Source organism: Aspergillus multicolor (assembly GCF_047715735.1).
Source record: "Aspergillus multicolor strain CBS 133.54 unplaced genomic scaffold BDW74scaffold_1, whole genome shotgun sequence".
In the NCBI taxonomy this organism is placed as follows: Eukaryota; Fungi; Ascomycota; class Eurotiomycetes; order Eurotiales; family Aspergillaceae; genus Aspergillus; species Aspergillus multicolor.
This window is the reverse complement of record NW_027395952.1, coordinates 2,868,668-2,878,829: the sequence shown is the minus strand read 5'-3', so window position 1 is coordinate 2,878,829 and position 10,162 is coordinate 2,868,668. Positions and strand designations below refer to the sequence as shown.

Below are 10,162 nucleotides of genomic sequence, written 5' to 3'. Positions count from 1 at the left end.
TTATTCTGCAGCCACTTGGGTTCCGTGTAACTGCAAACATCCCTGCCAGTGATCCAACCCTCGCCTGTGCAATTCTCAGGAGCGTCTTCCTCCCCCCCAATTTCCAAGCCATTCGCCCGCCTCTGCCAACGGACTCGCCTTGACTAGACGCTGCTGCCCGAACGCCTTGTTTTCCTCTGTTGTGCTGGTCCCTTCGCTGCCAACACATTTTCACCATCTTGCTGCACACTCTGTTACATTTTACACCTCTTGGAACACCAGCGATACCGGCCTCCCACTCGCGAAATTCATTTGGTCCCTCGTCCGATTTCGAATCGCGTATTTTGGCTTCCTCGGCACTGCGACTTTGATTCCCTTTTGATACTGGGATCTAACCTTATTGCTGATCCTGCTGATACCGCCTTGTTTCTCCACCCCTCTGGAATTTCGAATATCTCGAGCGGACCAACTTCAACACTACGGGGTGCTCTCTCGTTCGGCGGATGCTGATTTCACCAAGAGGCTTGCGCGGACTTATCCTCGATCCCCGCTGAGGGGGTTGTTGACATGAACCCCGCAAACTTCCCCAATGTGAATGGGGCAATGAGCGCCGGAGTGAAGCCATCGGGCCAGATGCAATCCAAAAACGAGATGCAGCACATCCTCACCAATGTCGCGCAGGTGCTACAAAATCAAGGTCCTTGGAGTGATTGGAGAGCGGAGGTTCAGCCCAGAGACCGGACGTTCAAAGTACATCAGATGTGAGCACAGTCTCTCCACCAGCTAGCACCACAAATACTAATGACGTCTCCTCGACTTCCAGGATTACCTCTCTCCGCCTAATACAGCCCCAAATCGAGTTACGAAGTGCTGCTTCCGCAGCCATGAGTTTCGAGAACAGGGCATTCAATGAAGCCGCCACCAAGGTATGCTTGGTTCTGGTTCCGCCTTTCTTAGTCATTATCTCTAAACAAACCTTACCCAGGCCGATTACGACAGAGAGTTCAATGATAAACTCGTCCATATTCGTGACACAAGAGCCAGACACGCAGCGGCGATGCAGGGAGGCATGATACAGCAAGGGCCGCCGACCGGCATGACCGGCGTCGGACAATCCCCTTTCCCACAGCAAATGCCGAGATCGATGCAGCCGTCACCAATGCCTGGTCAGCAGCAGATGCAGATGGGTATGAATAACCCGAGCCAACAGGCTGTCGTGCAACAGCAACAGCGCCAGCAACAGTCACAACAGCCACAAGGGATGCTTCAGCAACAGCGTCCACCGCAACGGGCCGGGGGCGCCGCAGCCCTGAACGACGATCTAAACTCCTTGACGCCTCAGGAATATGACAACGTTTGTCGTATAGCGAATCAGATTCTCCAGAAGACCTCCCCGGATGACATGAACAAGATCAAAGTGAACTTGCAGAATATGAGTCCCGAGCAGAAGGTCTACCTCTCCAAGAAAGGCATGGACCCAATCACGTATTTCTTTCGATGCCAAGCAATGAATCACATTCGTAGGGTCAAACGCTCTCGCCTCGAGATGACTCGCAATAATCAGAACAATGGAGGAGACTCTGCAAACGCTTTGATGGGCGAACCTATGATCAACCCTCAGCAACAACGTCAGATGTTTCAAAATATGGTGAATATGCAGCAAAGGAATCCCTCGTTTTCAATGGGTAATCAACAAACGCTTGATCCCTCGGCGTTCATCGGTAACGTCGAAAACATTCAAGGTCAACAGGCTGACGGATTACGCTCTCAAGAGGCTGGCCAACTTGTCGTTCCTGCTAGCTCGTCCCAGATGAATCAACAGCCATTCAACGCCAGCCAAAATATGTTCCCGGTCGGGCAACAAATGAATCAGGGCAATCAGGTCAACATGAATAATTCCGGGATTAGTCCTCAATTTCTGGCGCAACAGCACCTACCGAATTCTCAACCCGGTCCGCAGGACCGATCTCAACAAGTAGCCCAATTTCAATCACAGTCTCAAAACGCACAGGCTCAACGTGCACAAGCGGCTCAAAAAGCGCAAATGGCTATGTCGCAAGCGAATATGCAGCAGTCGATACCTCAGAGCCCAGCGATGCCCATGTTGAATCGCCCAATCGCAGCTCCGGGGCAAATGTCTCCTGCACAGGCTGCAGCTCAAGTACAACCGCCCTCAAGGCAACCAAGTACAAAACAGCACCCAGCTAATGTTCCGCCTATGGGCACACAGCAAGGATTGCAAAACCGCCCGTCGCTGCCCGCAAATATTCCACCCCACCTTCAGGAACAGCTGAATCGAATGTCCCCCGAACAGCGCAATGCTTTTTTTATCACCCAACAACGTCGTATGATGGCAAATAACCAAGCTCTAGCTAGACCGAATGCCACTCAACCGAAAATGGCAATGCAGCAGGGTATACCACAATCCAACCAAGGCCAGCATTTAATCAATGGTCAATTGGTTAACCCCCAGAATATGCGGGCTTCATTGGATTTGCAGCAGCAGATCGCGTCAATGGGCGGCGCCCAACAAGCGAATCAGATGATGACCGGACAGCAAATGGCTGTTCAACAACGGCAGCAGCAGCTTCAACAACAGCAACTTCATCAACTTCAAGTTCTTCGTCAACAGGCCGGAGCGAATATGGAGATGACTCCCGAAGAGATTAGTCGCATGGACAATATGCCATTCCCCCCGCAGATCACAAATAATAATCCAAATGCAGCATCAATACCGAAAAATATCAAATCCTGGGGTCAATTGAAACAGCTGGCAGCAACAAACCCGCAACTTCTAGGTATCGACCCACAAAAACTCATGACTTACCAGAAGTATCACCTGTCTCAGCTTGTCAATGAGACCAAGAATCGGAACACTGAGCAGAGTGGCCAGGCTTCTTGGGCTCCTGTGAATTTCCAGGGTCAGCCTCAGCCTTTCATGAACCCTCAGCAGTTCCAGCCTGGTCAGCAACCAGCACAATTCCCAATGCCTCAGATACGGCAGATCACACCGCAAGATCTCCAAATGGCTCGTCAGCGCTTTGGTGCCCAAGTACAGAACTATACTGACGATCAACTGCGCGACATCCTTCGGCAAAAGCATATACATGCAGCCCAAGCTCGAGCCGCTCAAGCTCTCGCGAATCAGCATAATCAACAATCACAAGCACAAGCGCCATCCGTTTCTTTACCGCCTGCCACATCTCATATTAAGACGGAGCATCAAGCGCAGCAACAGGTACCGCAACAGATTAACCCAGCTCAGGCTGTTAAGGGCCAGAATGTATCTCCTGCGAAGCCCGCGAAAAGCTCGGCTACGAAACAGACACCGCCAACGTCGAAGAGAAAGTTGCAAGGTGAAGAGACGACCGCTGTTCAGACTTCGCCTGTTCAGGTGTCGACCCAGCCTGCGACTTCCCAGGGTTTGCCGGCGACGGTGCCTTCCAGGCCGACCATGCCGATTACTAAAGAACAGTTGGCCTCAATGACTCCTCAACAGCGCCTGCACTTGGAGAATCAGGTTCGTCAAAAGCAGGGTCAGCCACGTGGTGCACCCAACAGAGCTGCTGCGGAGAAAGCGTGGAGTAACCTCCCGGAGAATATACAACAACTTTACAATGAGCTCGTCAAAACCACCCCCGCGGGAAAAGTGGTTGCTGTTACGCCGGAACAAAGGAACATAATGAATAGACAACTACGGGAATGTATAGACTATCTGGGTAGGCTGGATGCGCTGGTTCCGATCATGGCAAAATCCCCTGCTCATGATAAGAATTTGCGGAACTTATTTACAATGGTATGTTGCGATCGTTCTTTCCCATTTATTGCTAGTACCCTTGTGCTGACCCCCATTAGCGAATCCAATTGATGCGCCAATTCAAACCAAGCGCAGAATGGGCCTTGACCGACCATGTCACGGTCACCCCCGAATACTTGACAGGCACCACCAATTTTATTAAAAAACTGTTCCATCATATCGCACGCGTCAACCACCAGAGCCAAGCACTCAGTCAGCGTGCCGGCACCTCCCAAGTATCTTCCGTACAACAGTCGAATCAAAGCATGGTACCGCTCAACGCCAGCAATCTCCAGCAACTTCAGCAGCAAGAAGAGGCCCTCCAGCGGGCCCGCAGAGCTTCGAGCCAGACCGCAGCCTCGGGGCCTTCTGCCCTTCCACCCGCACCTTTTGGTGCTCCATCGCCGCAAGGTGTTCCGCATGCTTATGGACCAGGAAGTATGCCGCCCTCGGAACTCAAACTCCCCCCTAACAAGAGGAGAAAGCAGTCGCAACCAACCACCACCCCCGTTTCCGGACCGTCAGGGGTCAAGGCAACAGGAAACAAGCAAATGGCGACAGAAGCCAGACCAAGTCTTGGCGCTTTCAGATGTTCTGTTACCGATTGTCATTACCACTACCAAGGGTTCGCCACTCAGGATGATCTTGACAAGCATGTCGAAGAAAACCACAAGGCCGAGGAGCCCATTGAAGATGCTCTCCAGTTTGCACTTCAGAGCTTTAATACCCTCGTGAAGGATGACCAAAAGCCGGAGTCTCAAGGCCTTGCAAAGGGATTCGCCTTTGCTGCTACATCATTACCAGCGAAACAAGAGGTGAAAACCGAAGGAGCAACTCCTGTTAACGGGCCTACGCCGATGGGACGAGTCTCCAGTCAGCTGGTCACGAAGCCTGCATCGCCAGCGCCCAATCAACTGCTCACCCCGATTCGGGGAGCGGCTAAAGTTCCTGCTTCTTCATCGGCCAAGCCGACATCAAGCCGTGACGGCGAAAAGGAACTGAGGAAATCGGCAGAGCATGATCTGTCCGTGGCGAAGGATCTATGGTTGGACAGTGCCATCTCTTTTGACGCGATTCGCGATGGATTTGACGGCCTGAATGAAGTTGCCGACCCAGATTTTGGTGTAATGGATGAATTTCTCAACACTGAAATGTTCAATGGCACCCAAGATACCCCGGACTCCGTGGAGACCGGTGTCGCTACCCAGACTCCTAAGGATAGTGATGTCCTGAAGACCGATGAAATGATCAGCAAGGACCCAGTCGTCACAGTGGGTAGCTGGCTCCCTGCGGATTGGAGCCGTCTTCCTACTCAATTCGAAGATGCTCTATTGAAAAATGAGGCGTGTGAGGAGATCGACTGGGACATGATCGACCTCAAAGGCGGAACGATGGGCGCTGACGACAACGGCATTGCCATTTTTGCCATGTAAACATGACATCGTGACGGTTTGAATGGGCAGGCCTGGACTCACGTCGGTCATTTAGATGGACTACTCACTTACTCGACAGTTTTGGCATAAGCATGCAAGATTTATGTATCATATGCTGCAGGGGCGTTTATTGGCTTATCTTTTCGTGATTATCGTGGGTCAATTAGCAACGGCGTTAGGCGGGTGTGAGCGAAAAATGGGATTATAAGGGGTCAAGTCTCGAGTGGACTGGAGCATTTGGGATGGTACTATTCAGCTTAATGATCGGAATGTCATATTTATGTCTTCAATATTATCGCATTCACCGTGGATGCTTCCCTAATCGCCTTATCGGTATCTTATGTCATATCGTCATTGGACCCGCAGGTCACGGGAGATCCGCGGCCGATAAGACAAAGACAGGCCCATTCAACTTCAACTCCATCCCGCCTCCATCTCCAACCAACCCCAACTCCAACTTCTCTTCTAATCACCCTCGAGAATGCGTGGTGAATAAAACTTGGTGCTCTTTTTGGTTATTTCTTCCTTTTCTTCACGAAATCCACCGTACTAGACTCTCGATAGCATTTGCGCGATTTCCCGTCAATAAGGTCCCCGAGGACGAGCCTCGACTCACTTTGGAGCCCACGACAGACTGAGACAGCCCTCTGTCTGTTTGCGCTTTATATCGCAAAGCACTTATCAACCAAACAATATGGAGAATAAGGCTCTTATACCATTTCTTGTCACAATGATGCTTGTGACAGGAGTGTGCAATACTCTCCTCAACAAGTACCAGGTGAGAGCGGGATGATGCTGCTTCTCCACTCAGTGGATGTAGCTCACGCACTGAGGCTCATAGGACATGCAATGTGTGAGAAACTGCGACTCGCCAAACCCTAAAGACCATCATCTCTTTGAGCAGCCGGTTATCCAAACGTAAGTTTGAAATGCTATTGAATACCTGGCAACATCAAATGCTTATTCTCTACCACAAAAGTATTCAGATGTTTATCGGGGAGATGGGCTGCTGGCTCGTCGTTTTTATGTCCCACCTGTACAAACGTCATCTCGCTCCTCGTTTGTTCCAGAACCAGTCGCCTCTACTAGCTGGTGGTTACCGCCCAGTGAACGACGTTGATGGAGACTTGGAGGATGAAGATCAGACTATCGACGGACCCAACGTCGATAACGATGACCCCTCAAAGCATTTGCGCTTGCCCGATGGCCGTATTAAGCTCCGTGGGCTCAGAACATTTCTCCTCGCAGCACCCGCCTGCTGTGATATCGCAGGCACCACTCTTATGAATGTCGGTCTGCTGTTTGTCGCTGCCAGTATCTACCAGATGACGCGCGGAGCCCTGGTACTATTTGTGGGGCTGTTCAGCGTTCTCTTCCTCCGCCGTAAGCTGTATCTGTACCAGTGGCTGGCGCTCTTTGTGGTGGTTCTTGGCGTCGCGCTAGTTGGTCTTGCGGGTGCCCTTTTTGGCGACAACCAGGGGCACGATATCACCCAGGAAGATGTGGTAGCGGCCGTTCATTCTGCCACTTTGGAAATCCGAGCAGTTGCACGGACCCCGGAAGCCGTGAGAGCTGTTGTTGGTGTTCTCCTTATCGCTGCCGCTCAGATCTTCACTGCCTCGCAGTTCGTCCTCGAGGAATGGATTTTGGAGAACTATGCCATGGAGCCGCTCCAGGTAGTTGGCTGGGAAGGTATTTTTGGATTCTGCGTGACTGTTCTTGGATCTATTATCCTATACTTGGGCGTGGGACGCACTGAAGCAGGGCGGTACGGATACTTTGACGCAAAGGAGGGCTGGCACCAGGTCTTCACCCACAAGGCTGTGGCCATCTCAAGTTTCATGATCATGATCAGCATTGGGTACGAGATCTCCGATTCCGTGCTACACCCTGAACCACTCATTGCTAACCTATTTCCCAGTGGCTTCAACTTCTTTGGCCTCTCAGTGACCCGAACCGTTTCCGCGACTTCTCGCAGCACGATCGACACCTGCCGTACCCTCTTCATTTGGCTCGTGTCTCTCGGTCTAGGCTGGGAAACGTTCAAATGGCTGCAGGTTGCTGGTTTTGCTCTGCTTGTTTACGGAACCTTTTTGTTTAACGATATCGTCCGCCCACCGCTCAAAGCTTGCCTTCCTAGAGAAGACAGGGAGAGGGTGCTTTTGCCAGAGGAACCTATCGAGCATAATTAGTTCGCTCTAGATTGGTGCTCTTACCTATCATTTTCGGGCCTCGAATCTCGATTATATTGCTCTGGCTAGATACGCTACTTTACGACTCGTCCTCTGTTTGTTGATTGTTTTTTCTGTATAGGGCTTCAAGAAGGCATTTCTGGCGTTTTGGATACACGATTCGGGTTCTTATAGTTATTGCTTACTTGATCTCGGGTTCTTGCATTCAGGTTAGCTAAGATTTGTTTTCTCTCATAAATGATATACGATACTTATCAGTAGTGGTGGCTCATATTGACGTTAGCGCTCAATATTGTTCTGAAAGACACGCTTTCAGAATGACCTTCTACATAATCAGATAGTATAAGAGAAGATGGGGAGAATGTAGGGTTATATGACACGAATAGAAACGCTTTCAATTTAAAATCCACAAGAAAGCAAGATTTCAGAACAACCTCGCGCAACAAGTCGATAACACATTCTAAAGATACAAGGGGTTAATGATGAGGGGAGGTGTGTGTAATAACGATGCAAGTCGGGTATATTGCTTGTAGGAAAGGAAACCCAAAGAGAGAAGAAGAGAAGGAGGTAAGGTGGGAGGTAGGTCTGACGTATAGGTGCAAGGACAGGCAAGCTGCTAAATGGGCAGCTTTAGACCAGAACGTATAGTGTACACATCTAGCCCGGATGTCAGTAGGGATCTAATCTCAAGACCAAAAAGTGTATCGCTTACCAGGGAAAGACCAAAAATCATCGAGAGCCAGAAGAAGACATTCTAGGCGGAAAATATTGTCAGCTGGTCCTCATTAGAGACATGCGGAACTGATGATTGCTTACATTGAGAGTCGTCTTGTGGCGGAGATACCTTGATTTCTGGATGGCGATGATGGGCAGCTGGAGCATCATGGCCAGGAACCCGTACCCGCGCAGCTTCTTGGTGATGCAGCTCATCACAAGCTCGTGGAAGATGGAGCTGACGAGGAAGGTGATGAACATGGCGACGGGCTTGGAGAAGTGCGAGAGGGACGAGAAGTAGACATGACGGCGGAGGAAGTGATGGACGGGAACGTTCCACTCGCGGGAAAATTCTAGCCTAATTCAGATATCTATTAGTAAAACCAGCGATCTAACAAAGCTGAGATCTGGATCGGCATACCAGTCGCATGAGTTCCACCAGTCCGAGTAGAAATGGCGATCAGCAAAGCAAGTGAGCTCTGCGAATGCGCCCAAGACATACTCGAAGATGACAAGGAAGACAAGCAGGAAGGTGATCATGAAGGGAAAGAGGAGCATGCTGATTGCTTCCGCCATGATGAGAGACTTGTCTGCGAGGGTTTGCGCAGCGTGCAAGTGGAAACCTGCCTCCGTGAGGACGGGAAGAATGAATTCTTCGCTGACGAGTGTTAGGAGAAAGATGCATCCGAACACTGCGGCAGTCTTCGATCCGACCTCCATCCAGGACCTCTCTGGACTGCGAGGATACTCAAGCTCATAGCAGAGAGTGGGGCAAAATAGGAAGTCAATGTAATTGTAGAGCGTGAGATTCTGGGGGTACGTGACATTGCCCATGGGCGATGTCAACTCAGTGGCCAGGTCGTCGCGCAGCTGCGCAATCGAGTTCGACCGTCCGTGTGTACTAGGTCGGCGCAGGGGCTGCTTGGGCGTCGGTACCTCAGGATACCGCACAGCCTCGCCCGTTGGTCGCGAACCAGGCTTATCCAATGCTGAGAGTTGACGCTCTGTTGCGCTAAGATGGCCGTTGTAGAAGGCGTAAGAGTGAATCTTCATGAGGATAGTCAGGGTATGCAGCGTGAAGAAAACCTGCGCAGTCCACGTCCAGCGCAGCGTAAATGGCCACTTGATCCACACGGCGAGCCAGAGCGCTTCAAAAATACTTTGCAGCACAATGCCACCCCTTTCCCACCGGAACAGGCCGTTGGTTCTGGCGAGGTACTGGAGGGGGATAACGAGCCCACTGGTACAGACCATGGCAACATCGCTGAAGCCCATGGACCATACATTTGCGGTCAGAAGGCTCCATACCCTGACCCTCAAGGGGTAGCCGGTATCCTTGACATTCCGCAACCCCGTTGTTACCACCATGATAAACAATGCTATCCAGAAGAGCGTGAAAAAGCCTCGAAAGTTATGGTAGTCGCTTCGCGGATCAAAGTGCGATACTCGGGGAACATAATGAATGGTGTAGAAGAGCCGGTTCCGTGCCCGGGCCTGTTTCCTTGCGGTCGATATCGAATGCGCGGACGGGGGGGCATCTTCAGGAATAGGGGTCGAGTGGCCACTACTTATCCAACATTAACGACGAATCTGATTGAAACACCCTGCTTCAAGGAAGGGGCACATACCTTGACTCGGCGTCCAGCTTATCAATCTGAGAGGAGAGCAGAACATCTTCAACTTTCCTTGCGTCAGGAACAGCACGTGGCCGTAACACCGCGGAGCCGTCCTGGTGTGAGACGGCGGAGGACATCCTGTTGAGTTTGAGGGTTGGACGAAGTATGAATGCGAATAATGATACAGCTCACATCGATCCGGAGAATCCTGCACAGGACAGAAGGCCGACAGCTCGAGTAAGCTTGTTTATTATAAATACCTGGGGTGGACACGGTACCAGTGACGGCAGGGCTGAGGTCTTAAGTAGAAGTGGGCCCGGAGGCATCATCATCCTAGTCATCGTCAGGGCTGCCCTGGACAGGATTCATGTTGAGCTCGGCCACTCAAGAGTCGCCAATTGGAATCCTCCGGATCGCCTGGGCTCTGCTCCA

At 51.2% G+C, this 10,162-nt stretch overlaps 3 protein-coding genes across 3 annotated transcripts; 2 read left to right on the top strand and 1 right to left on the bottom strand.

The window, feature by feature from the left end:
- The first annotated feature begins 382 nt into the window (after positions 1 to 382).
- Positions 383 to 5,329, top strand: BDW74DRAFT_9568 (uncharacterized protein). Its single transcript, XM_073734161.1, has 4 exons — positions 383 to 740; positions 803 to 905; positions 965 to 3,775; positions 3,835 to 5,329. The coding sequence occupies exons 1-4, from the start codon at positions 547 to 549 to the stop codon at positions 5,206 to 5,208; spliced, it is 4,482 nt and encodes a 1,493-aa protein (XP_073590264.1). The 5' UTR covers positions 383 to 546; the 3' UTR covers positions 5,209 to 5,329.
- Positions 5,330 to 5,555: 226 nt separating this feature from the next.
- Positions 5,556 to 7,828, top strand: BDW74DRAFT_9533 (putative nucleotide-sugar transporter). Its single transcript, XM_073734150.1, has 4 exons — positions 5,556 to 5,986; positions 6,050 to 6,126; positions 6,188 to 7,069; positions 7,130 to 7,828. Exons 1-4 carry the CDS (start codon positions 5,903 to 5,905, stop codon positions 7,398 to 7,400), a joined length of 1,314 nt encoding a protein of 437 aa, XP_073590263.1. The 5' UTR covers positions 5,556 to 5,902; the 3' UTR covers positions 7,401 to 7,828.
- Positions 7,716 to 9,982, bottom strand: BDW74DRAFT_9539 (putative sterol o-acyltransferase (APE2)). The gene is made up of 5 exons (XM_073734151.1): positions 9,743 to 9,982; positions 8,536 to 9,681; positions 8,217 to 8,472; positions 8,113 to 8,154; positions 7,716 to 8,057 (listed from the first exon to the last, which is right to left on the bottom strand). The coding sequence occupies exons 1-5, from the start codon at positions 9,865 to 9,867 to the stop codon at positions 8,031 to 8,033; spliced, it is 1,596 nt and encodes a 531-aa protein (XP_073590262.1). The 5' UTR covers positions 9,868 to 9,982; the 3' UTR covers positions 7,716 to 8,030.
- Between the last annotated feature and the right edge of the window lie 180 nt (positions 9,983 to 10,162).